The 12,414-nt window shown below is 34.1% G+C and overlaps 1 protein-coding gene and 1 non-coding gene across 6 annotated transcripts in view; both read right to left on the bottom strand.

Annotated features, from left to right (window-relative positions):
• Positions 1-12,414, bottom strand: part of ATF7IP (activating transcription factor 7 interacting protein) — a 113,736-nt gene that overhangs the window by 29,610 nt on the left and 71,712 nt on the right. For all 5 annotated transcript variants that reach the window (XM_020910777.2, XM_020910781.2, XM_020910776.2 and 2 more), the window contains exons 7-9: positions 5,009-5,082; positions 4,336-4,424; positions 1,568-2,206 (exon numbers count right to left, since the gene is read on the bottom strand). In XM_020910777.2, coding sequence (XP_020766436.2) covers positions 1,568-2,206; positions 4,336-4,424; positions 5,009-5,082 — 802 coding nt within the window. The remainder of the gene's footprint in view (positions 1-1,567; positions 2,207-4,335; positions 4,425-5,008; positions 5,083-12,414) is intronic.
• On the bottom strand, positions 900-1,005 carry LOC139030753 (U6 spliceosomal RNA). The gene has a single exon (XR_011483155.1). It is a non-coding gene; the product is annotated as a U6 spliceosomal RNA (small nuclear RNA).

Here is a 12,414-nt window from a genome sequence, read left to right as displayed (position 1 = left end):
CCATGCAAATACTTAGTTTTAAATACTAATAATAACTGTATTTGAAATTTTAATCTTATATCCCAGATGTTAATTGTATGAGGGTGATATTCAGCTTCATTCCAGTATGAATTTTTATCTACCATTCATTTACTCTCTCAGTAACTCTGTGAAACTCTATTTTCTGAGAATATATACTCAGAAGAAAAGCACTCTACTGAAGACCACATAAAATATTAAAAAAACAAGCCCTGTATGTCTCACCCATAAAAGTAATTTTGTATTTTATAATTTTTTTATATATTTCAAGGTCAACTATATCAATAGGACAGTTACTACAATTTCACTATATACATGATGCCCAGGTACTCTTTCCTGTCTTTCCAAAAGTAGTGGGGATAAATATAAAATCAGAAATGAAGAATAAGCAAGTTAAAGAATATATATACAATCTATGCTTTCTAAGAACAAGGAAGACAGAGCTCTACAGATTTTAAATTAGGAACAATCAAGTTTTCCTTCTTGCAACACTTCAAAATATATATAAATATACAAACATAATCATGTAAAATATGCCATATGGGAAAATATATAAGAGAAAACAAGAAACAAGCAAATGTTCTGCAGTAAATTAAAGAGGGAAGACCTAGTATAAAACCATTCAAATTTGGAAGATAGGAGTGAAGAATGCACAAAGGATTTTTCCAAATGGGGTAATGGGCAGGGGCTTCCCTAGTGTCTCAGATGGTACAGAATCTGCCTTCAACGCAGGAGACTCAAGTTTGATCCCTGGGTTGGGAAGATCCCCTGGAGAAGGGAATGGCAACCCACTCTACTATTCTTTCTTTTTAATTCATTTATTTTTTAATTGAAGGATAATTGCTTTACAGAATTTTGTTGGTTTCTGCCAAACATGAACAAAAAATATGGAACACTTCACGAATTTGAGTGTCATCCTTGTGCAGGGCCATATTAATCTTCTCTGTGTCATTCTGATTTTAGTATATGTGCTGCCCAAGTGAGCACCACTCCAGTATTCTTACCTGGAGAATTCCATGGACAGAAGAACCTGGCAGGCTACAGTCCAAGGGGTCACAAAGAGTCAGACATAACTGAGCAACTAACACTTTCACTAGAGATGTGTGGTTCTTATTTTCCTCTTATTAGCATATATTACATCACTTAGATATTTTAAAACATACTGTTTTAAAATTCAGATATATTCAGATATATCTGAATATATATATACAGATATATATATATATATATATACAGATATATCTGTAAAATGTATTATAAAAGTAATTCATAATGCTTGCTGCAAAGCCAAAATTAAAAATTTGCCCAGGTTAGGAAAACTAGTAAAAGATGAATTACAAATGGTAACTTCTTACTCAAAATAAATTCTCAGATCCCACTTTAACAACATCATTTCTCTTAGGTAACTAAAATAGTCTTGTGAAATTCTATTCAGTCTGTCTTCTAATAATATTAGTCAACTACATACACACATACACACACAAATTCAATTATCTACAGACTATTAACAAGCTTGCTTTTCTATTATTAAATCTACATGTTGACTTACCAGTTCTTGTGGTGGTAGTGCTGCTCTGTTCTGCAGGAGATGAAGTACTAAAAGCAGAAATTGGGATTTTCATCTGTATAGGACCTCGATTATTTGATGGACTGTAGAGTCCTGATGGGCCTACTGTAGGTAAAGAAGTCCTTGTGGCCTGGACAATAGAGTGTGCTGTGGGAACGGCCTGGACAGCAAGTGTTGTTCCTAACGGTGCAGCACTGGCAGGAGAATTCCTTTGAATACTAGGACTGGGCACAGAAGGAACGTTGTTTGGTTTCGTGGGGTTTGGCAATGATGGCAAAGACACTGGATTTTTGGTAAGACCACTCACTGTAGGTGGGCTTTGTACAGAAATGAATTCAACGTTGCCTGATGGTTGATTGGTTACTAAAGTCCCTGGATGGCTCTGAAGGAGCTGAGGCTGTGAGGATACAGCAACAGGTACATGTAAAATCACTGGTAAAGACTGTAAAGAGATTGTAGGCTGGGGATTTCCACTAGGCACCTGAGTAGAAGCAACTACTGTAGCTGTGTTGGGTGCAGGAAGAACTGACGTGGCTGTCAGAGAACCTGAAGTCACTGGAGGCTGCAGTTTAGGTTGACTACTGACAACTGTTGGAGGAGTGACAAGATTGGTTGAAGGTACTGTAAAAAAAAAAGAGAGAGAGAGAGAGAAGTTTCAGTTTAAATAGCTACCTTTATCAGCTAAGATAATAAAATACAAATTTGATGTACTGCAATATAAACAGTAGTCTCTCATATCTTTTAATTTGATTTAAATCTTTGAATTCTTAGATTATTTGCAGAATCATTTCTGCAACTACATTTGGTACATTATGAAAATAGCACATGTTTTATCATTAAGATGGAGGACTGCTAGCTCTGTATCAAGAGTCTCCGAAACTTAGCATACTTACTTCAGAGTAACTAGCTGGAAATACAACTAAAAAACAGTGAAAACTAGGCAAAACTGTAAAGACAAGTTTGAAAGTACATTAAAAATGCCTTAGAACACTGGCAATAAATAAACTCAAATAGAATATCTAGAAAGAGTATCATAAATTCATAATAGTTAAACTTAGTGATGGTATTTTGCCATATGGATAAAGTGAAACCTGTACTTGTGGATCCGATGTTACTGAATTCCCTGGGAGAGGAACTAGTGAGGAGAGGCTACTACCTCTATTAACGTTCTATTGACATTATGTGATATGGAAAATAACATAGGGAAGATGGGAGAAGAATTAAGGAGCTGACAACAAAGAGCAGAGTAAATCAAAATGTTGGTCATTGCAGTTTTATAGTCTTTTTTTAGTTCAGCTATTTGTGTTTCTTCTTATTTGAGCAGGTTTAATAAAAATCAATGACCAAATCTCCTTCTCACTGATTTGTAAAGTCTTTCCAAAATCACAGGCGCACATAAAGCATTACTGCTGCATACCAAATAAGGCTGGCTGGCTCAAGGAAAAGTGCTTGGACGACTGGCTGAGCTATAAGCTGAGCTCACAGCCTACTTGATGGAATACCACTTTTACTTGAAAGACTGACTTATAAACATACTATGGTTATTCACACTAGGGTATCTGGCAAATTTTTTCTTGAAAATAAACCAAATAAGGCAGAGACTTCAAAGAAAACAACCAACAGTATATACTGGTAACAGTAAAATCTGAGTTTAAAAAAAAAAAAAACTTAGAACTTGGGAAAATACATCTACCTGCCACCCTGAGAGCATGGTTATTAGCTTCCCAAATCTTTAAAGGCTCTTCTGAGAATAACTGATAACAAAGTAAATAAATACAATTAAAAAAAAATTTATTAATGAAATGTACCCATGTTTGGAAGACTTAGAAAACTCAGTGAATATGTTCCAAGTGATCAATGAATGATATTAGTAAAAGACCCATCCAAGTACAAGACAAACGAATTTAGTGAAAAATTTACAAAGGTTTATTGGTATGATTTCTGATTTCACTTTGAAACTAACCTTTAAAAAACCACTACTTGCTGTGTCAGAGAATAATACCCACATTCTCTGTAGGCCTTTCCCAACTACCTATTTGTATGAGGCTGAATTTTCTTCATATATTTCAACTAAAACAACAAACTGCAACAGATTGAATGCAGACACAGATATGAGAATCCAGGTATGTTTGGCTATCTTTATGTTTTAAGTGAAGTATAAAAGAGACATAAAAATTTAATATAATAACATTCTTTTTGCTAATTTTTTTAATTTTGGAAAAGTTACTTTTCACCAAAACTTGCTACTTATGTTATGTAATTCTGTTGTTTAATTGCTAAATCATGCCCAACTCTTCTGTGACCAAATGGACTGAAGCCTGCCAGGCTCCTCTGTCCATGGGATTTCCCAGGCAAGAGTACTGGACTGTATTATGGTAAAAAATATAGGTTTGCAATTATTTTTAAGTGAATTAATAAACATTTAAAAATTATATGTTTTAATTTCTACCATAGTAAATATCAATTAATATACCAACATAAATAAAACTCTGTAGATTCTTAATAATTTTTAAGATTATACAGGAATGCCAACACCCAAAAGTTTGAGAATCACTACAGCAGAAACCTGAATTTCTGTATTTTTATGTACATCTGTGATCCTGCTTTTTAAACAAAAATTTGCTCTTAGCACTCAATTTTACATAACTGTGTTCAGTTTCTTAGTCCATTTCAAGCTCAAAAGAGTGTAAGAAAAGAGAACAAAAGCCTTCAATTCCTAATAAAATGTATTTCAGTGTTAAGAATATTACCTGTATTCACAGGGGTTTGAAAAGATGGTGGTGCGCTCTCACTTATATTTCTTTTGGACTCCAACATCTGTCTCACCGTGTTTGTATTTCTATGAAATATATACACACACAAATGGTCACTGGACATGCTATTCTAAGGGATATCTACTTATGCATACAGAAAGCAGTGGCCCACATGAAGAAAGGGTAGCTAGACTTGGATATTAATTTAAAGCACTAAACTGGGAGTGAATGCAGTGAAACAAAGGTGGTACAAAAATGCTGGAATGCTGGGGTGTAGGGCATTAGGCAAGAGTCTTCCTTTTATATTCTATGTCCTCAATACTTTAATCTGAAAACCAAAAATGGGTCCGAATATCTGCACACATTAGTTTTTTATCAACTCTGACCAAGAATTTCTCAAATACTTAAGGTAATACTATTTAGCACAAGTGGTTAAAGAAATCTGCAATGACAAAAGAAAGCCTTATAAAAAACTAGCAAAATCAATATCCATAGGAGAACAATTACAGCAAAGCAAAAAGAAGCAAATATACTTAATTCAGTACACCAAACACTTATCTCTACAAAAATACATAGCATCACATTCTAAGATCTTTCTGCACAATAAAGAAAATCAGAACCTTGTTCTCTTAATGAAAAACTTGATAAATAGCCTGTTTACAATTCTCACCTGTAGGGCACACTGTTATTGCTGATGACATCAACTACAGACTTTCCTGGTGATACAGGTGGGTTTGGTGGGTTCTGGGGAGAAAAATACCAAGGTAAAATAACGCCCAATTCACAAGGAATCTTTCAGACCTCTAAGTGCTTTGTTAATATGTTATCTGTTATTTCTATAGTACAAGAGAAAATCTTACTAAGAAAAAAAAATAAGCCTTGGCATTGGCACATATTAAAGCACTTACACAAATTAGTCTATTGTCACAACTACTTATCATAAGAAAAGTGAATAATTCCTAGACCTCAGTTTTTTATGAGTAAATAAAGAATGTAAAAATAGTTTACATGCTAAAAGTGTTCAGTAAGCATTAACAATATGAATCTAAAGAATACCTAGATACTCATTCAATAAACATCTAGTAAATGCCTACTATATATCCTGGCAGAGGAGGCACCAGATTACAAGCAGAAACTCAACAAACAAGGAAAATACATTTATCCTCAGAAGTAATTAATTACCAATTAAGTGGTATCCTAGGTCACAAATCAAAATTATTTTTATAATTTTTGTTTAAAAAATAACAACTTGTCACTATGTGACTTATAATTTCATAAAAAGATGCTCCAATTCTAAACTTCAGTACAAACTAATTTAAGCCTTTTCCCATCCTCCAAAACAGGGACTATAGAAATAGAGTTGGGGAGGGGGATGGGAGGGGGGATCGGGATGGGGAATACATATAAATCCATGTAAATACATGTAAATCCATACATTTGTCAATGTATGGCAAAAACCACTACAATATTGTAAAGTAATTAGCCTCCAACTAATAAAAATAAATGGAAAAAAAAAAATAGAGTTGTAACATTTATATGCTAATTACCATTATTTGGGCCTCCATTATAATGCCACTATCATCATCTATTTCTTAAATTGAGAAAAATAAGTCCACTCAAGTCTTAATTAAATATAATACGTATTGAACAAACGGTGATAATCACTTAGGATCACATCAAGCAGATGCCACTAATCACTCTTCTCAACACAAATATATTTTGCTACTTTTTATAGGATAAAAGAACAATTTTATCTGTGTAGGGGAGGAAAAAGATAAAGAATTAAGATAAACTGCTCTGACAAAGAAACATTTGAAACATCTAGAAAAGCAAATGAAACTAACATTGCAGCATCATTGGGAAAAGTTTTAAAAAAAATTTAGGGGAAAGAAGTGCATCTACTAATAAGTCTTTGAGTAATCAGTACACTCAAAACACTTAAAATGAAGGTAAACATTTCAGAGGGAAAAAATATAAAAGGAGGAGTATATGCATATTAAGTATATTAAGTATAAATAAGTAAAGTATGGCTTAGTGTCACTGGATGGCGGACCTTAAACACTACAGTGTGGTGATATCAGCAAGATGGCAGAACTGAAAATCCTATGGATTCCTTCCCTAATGAAAACAATGACTTGACAACTTAAGGATCAAATTTCACTTGTAAGAAGTCAAGAAATCTGTTGAGAGATTAGAGCACCTTAAATGAGAGTAAGCCCAAAAGAGATAAATCGTAGAAGGTAGGAAAGTCTGTTGCACTTAACCACCATATCCCACCTCCTTCCTTACACAGTGTGGTAAAATATAGAAGAAAAAGAAAAGAAATCCCAACAAGTGTCCTCTCCTTCAGGAAAGAAACAGTGGAATTTGCAGATTTTGGGGAGACACTGATCAAAGTACTGGCTTCAGTCTCACCCAACTAAGAAGAAGCAGCACACGTTGGGTGTCCTGGGGGGTATATGAGAAGAAAGGCAAACCTCTAGGTCCTAAACCAGAAAACTGGCAGTAATACAGAGAGACAACAGGGGTAACTCCAATATAATGGTTTGCTAAAGCAGCAGCAATTTGAAAGGCAGATAGCAGGTGGGGGATGGGAAGATCCCAAATAGAATCAGACAAAACTCTGCAGATTGGAGATACATGCACAAACTCCAAGAAAATGCCATCTCTGAAAAAAGGTTTGAAAGGAGATCAGAGTTATCTAACTGGACCAACTAGTAAAGGTCTTCATCTGTACAAAGATACTCCAAAAAGATGAGAAGTGTATTTTTTCAAATGCCTAATTTCAACAAAAGAGAAACATACAAAAACAAACAAACAGAAATATGGATCAATCTATGAAATCAATATCCAGAAACTAATCTTAAAGAAATAGATCTAGGAACTACCCAACAAAGAATTCAAAATGACTATCATTAAGATGTTCAATGAGACAGAAAAGAACACAGAAAGAAAACTGAATGAAATTAGGAAAACAAAGCAAGAAGAAAATGAAACTTCAGATTAGAACCAACAGAAATTCTGGAGCTGAAGACTACAACAACTGAATTGAAACATTTACAAGAAGGGATAAAAACCAGACTGTATCAAGCAGAAAAAAGAATCAGCAAACCTGAAGATAAATCACTTGAAATTACTAAAGAGAATCAAACAGAAAAAGTGAATGAAAAAAAGGTAAAGACAGACTAAGAGATTTATTAGACACCATCAAGTGGGCCAATATACAAATATGGGAGAACAAGAATGGAAAGAAAGAAAATAGGCAGAAAGCCTACTTAAGTAAAGGCCAAAATCTTCCCAAAGAAAGAAACCTGACAAATTCAAGAAGGTGAAAGACTTCCAACTCAGAGACCTACACTAAGAAACATTATGGTAGAGCTGTGAAAAGTCACAAAGACTGTAAAAGTAGCAAAAGAAAAGAGACCCATCACATTTAAGGCTGCTCCCTTAAGATAATCAGTGCTTTCTTCTCAGAAGAAACCTAGCAGGCCACAAGGGAGTGGAATGATATATTCAAGTGCTGAAAGAAAAATACTGCCAAGCAAGAATATCATAACCAGCAACACTATCATTGCAAAAATGAAGGCAAAATTAAGATTTCCACAGTAAATACAAGGCTGAGTGCATTTCACACCACTAAATCCACCATACAAGAAATGTTAAAAGGAGTCCTTCAAGTAGAAATGAAAGGACACTAGAGAGCATCCTGAAAGCAAAGGAAAATATAAAACTCTCTGGTAAAAGTAAATACAAAAATAAATACTGAATACTGCATTACTATAAAATGTGAACAGAAATCACATCTAATTCTAGTACAGAATTTAGGTATGAAATATAATTGTAAATCTATGTTAACGTACATACAATACAAAAAGATATAATGTGTGATGTCAACAAAATGGTGGGAGGAAAAAAGTGACTTGAATTTATTTCCAGTTTAAAACAATTGTAAACTTAAGAGATGTGCAAATCAAAACTACAATGAGAGATCATCTCACACCAGTCAGAATGGCCATCATTAAAAAATCTATAGTATTATTAAAATGTCCACCCTACCCAAAGTGGTCAAAAGTTTCAATGCAATGTCATTTTTTTTCCTGTCATTTTTTGCAGAAATAGGAAAAAGCATCCTAAAATTCAAATGAAATCTCAAGAAACTCTGAATTGCAGAAAACAATCTTAGAAAAGAACAAAGTTGAAAGCTTATACTTCCTAATCTTAAAACATGTTACAAAGCTACAGTAATCCAAACAGTATGGTGCTGGAATGCAGACAGACATGTAGAAATGTGAAACAGAATACTGACCCCAGAAATAAACTCTTAATGTATACACTCAAATGATGTTCTACAAGGGTGTAAAGGCTACACAATGGGGAAAGAACAGTCTTTTGACAAACTGTGTGAAAATTGGATATCCAAATGCAAAAGAATGTCAGACCATTAAATCATATATAAAGTTTAATCCAAATGGATTAAAGAACTAAACATAAAACCTACAACTATGAAATTCTTAAGAGAAAACACAAAGGAAAGCTTCAGGATAGTAGACTTGGCAACGATTTCTTGGATCAAAGCAAAGGTAACAAACGCATTAACAAGACAAAGATTACATCAAACTTAAAATCTTCTGCACATGAAAGGAAACAATCAACAGAGTGAAAAGGACACCTACCTACGTAATGGCAGAGAATAACTACAAATCATGTAACTGGTAAGGTGTTAATATCCAAAACATAAAAAGAACTCCTACATCTTAACAACTAAAAGATAAGTAACCAGATTCACAAATGGCCAAAGGATCTGAATACATATTTTTCCAAAGAAAATATCCAAAATGATTAATAAGCATGTGAAAAGACGCTCAACATCACTAAGCAGAGAAATGCAAATCAAAACCACAATGAGATAAGGCCTCACATCCATTAGGGTGGACACTATCACAAAAGAGGGAAAAAAAATGTTGCCAAAAATATACAGAAATTGGAACCCTTGTGCCATGCTGATGGGAATGTAAATGACATGATTGCTCAGTTCCTCAGTGTTAACTTGTTCAGTCGTGCCCAACTCTTTGAAAGCCATGGACTGCAGCCCACCAGGCTCCTCTGTCCATGGGATTTTCTGGCAAGAATACTGGAGTGGTTTGCCATTTCCTTCTCCAGGGGACCTTTCAGACCCAGGGATCAAAGTGGGGTCTCCAGCACTGCAGGCAGATTCTTAACCGACTGAGCTACCTGGGAAGCCCTAAATGTGACTTTAGCAGTGATGTGACTGCAAAAGAAAACTATATGGAGGCTCCTCAAAAAAGTAACAGAAATACCAAATGACCCAGCAATTTCACTTCTGGGTAGAAATACCCAAGACTTCGACCTCAAAGAGGTGTCTGCACACACCAATGTCACTGCAGCATTATTCGTAAGAGCCAGAAGTTGAAACCAGCCCAAATATGAATCAATAAATAAAAGGATAAAGAAAATATGGTATACACATACAATGGCATATTAGCCTTAAAAAAGGAAATCCTGTCATATGCAATAACCCAGATGAACCTTGAGAACATAACGCTTTGTGAAATAAGATAAACAAAACAAATACTGTATGACTTCACTTAGGAGATATCTAGAGAAGTCAAAACCATGGAAACAAAGTAGAATGATCATTTCCAGGGGCTAACAGGGAGGGGAAATGGTAGTTGTTCTATGGAGCTCTAGTTTTGCAAGATTAAAAATTCCTAGAGATATGCTACACAACAATGTGAATATAGTTAACACTACTGAATTGTAGAATTTAAAATGGTAAATTCTAAGTTAAGTTTTTATCACAATTAAAATAAAAAGAATTATTTTTAATAAAAAATTGAAATGCAGGATTTAGATTAAATCTAAAATTTAAAAATCAATTATAAGTCACTGATTTCCATAAAGGAGAAAAATATCTTGATTTTTTTTTATAGTAAAAAGAAATAGAAAGGATGAAAGTTAAAGATATCAGTCATAAAGCCGTAAAATACATTAAATATGAATATGGTCTTAATAGCAAACTGCTTATGAGGAATTACACAGTATTTGTCCTTCTTTCCATACTTATTGTAGCTCTTCAAGACAAACGTTATAGTGGAAACCATAATTAAAGGAAATTAAGACATGGAAGAACAAAATCTTTTGACATTTCTGTAGAAATATCTCTCACAAGAAGAAAACAATAACAAGAATGAGTTAGAAAGATGTCTAAGTTTTGAAATTTAAAACTGGCCTTACAAACTAAAAGAAGTAACATAATTTTGAAAGACTGAACATTACCTTAACATTTTCTTCAAGTGCCACACACACTAATTGTTCAAATTAATCTTTTTCGATCTTTAGGAATTACACAGTATTTGTCCTTCTTTCCATACTTATTGTAGCTCTTCAAGACAAACGTTTCAGGGATCATAATATTTTCATCTGTATATATTAAGGTCTCTACCTATCTCCTTTAACTAAACAAGTAAGACCTGGAAAACAGTTCTGATAACAAATGTGATATGCACAAACACTGGAAAAGTACAAGGTGGGCAGCACTACTTAGTTCAGACACAGGATGAAAAGAAAAAAATGGAACATCATATTGTAAAAAACAATGGAAAATTTGCAAACCCCTATGTTTGGTTCAGGCATAGCAAATAAAGGTTAAAAAAAGGTTTATACCAATTTTCTAACTGAATAAATAGTTTTTATAGTGTGACCAAAAAAACCACTTTTTTTAAAGCTGAGAAACTAGAGTTTAAAATCAGAAAAGCAATTACATCAGTGAAGAAGACCATGATAAAAAAAATCTTTGGGTGTGGCCAAATGAGGATTTGATGATTAGCCTGTGTAAACAAACTGTCAGTTGCTCAAGAAAAGATAAATCAGAGCTTAAAGATTTAAATTCAAAGAATATAAAGATGCAGAACAGATTTGTAGCTGCCAGAATACAGGAGGTGAGGGTAGGGTATAAAGGCAAGGTTGAAACTGTAAAAGAGAAGCAAGAGGGAGTCCCTGTGTGGTAAGGGACTGTATCTTGAACTGCGGCGGCAGGTTACACAAATCTATACATGAGATCAAACTGCAGAGAAACACACACATATACAGAATTAATTTATGTAAAAACTGAAGGAAACTGATAAAGTGTACAAAACTATTTGATAGAACTGTACTAATTTCTTGGTTTTGATAATGTACTACGGGTATATATTTCACCAATGACCGAGGCTGAGTGAAGGGTTCATAGGAGTCTATGTGTTATTGTTGCAATTTCTTGTGTATCTATCATTTCAAAATAAGTTGTTTTAAAAAGTTAAGTAAAGAAGATATGAAAATGATTCAAGACAGAAATATCTATAGGAATAATGACTACTACTGAAGAAAAACTACTATTGGAAATTACTATGTACCAGGCAATAAAGTTATCAAGACACAAAGAAATATAACTTGCTCAAACGAAAAAAAGAGGAAAAGAAATTCAACTAAAAACAATATTGCAAAGTACAATGCTATACTAAAAATCCATATTACAGAATAACTAAGGAAACAACAGAAAGCAAAGTGTGATTACAGCCCACAGTTTGTGCTATGCTACGACACCTGCACTAAACTATATGGAGGAAGAAAGGAAGAGGAGAACTGGGCTACTTGAGGCTGTGTAATACTGAACTATTTTGAAGAACATACTACACTGGCAAGTACAGGCATACCTTGCTTTATTGCACTTCACAGATACTGCATTTTTAAAAAACTGAAGGTTTGTAGCAACATGCATCAAGCTTGGTACTATTTTTCCAATAGCATTTCCTCACTTAATGTCTCTGTGTTACATTTTGGTAATTCTTGTAATATTTCAAACTTCTTCATTACTGTTATACTGCTATTTGTTGTTGCTTTAGTCACTAAGTTGTGTCTGACTCTCTGTGATCCCATGGTCTGTAGCCTACCAGGCTCCTCTATCTATGTGATATCTCAGGCAGGAATACTGCAGGGGATTGCCATTTCCTTCTTGACCCAGGGATCAAACCCGCATCTTCTGCATTGGCAGGTAGATTCTCTACCATGTAGCCACTA

The sequence above is a fragment of the Odocoileus virginianus genome, chromosome 23 (assembly GCF_023699985.2).
Source record: "Odocoileus virginianus isolate 20LAN1187 ecotype Illinois chromosome 23, Ovbor_1.2, whole genome shotgun sequence".
Lineage (NCBI taxonomy): Eukaryota > Metazoa > Chordata > Mammalia > Artiodactyla > Cervidae > Odocoileus > Odocoileus virginianus.
This window is presented reverse-complemented; position numbering and strand designations above follow the sequence as displayed.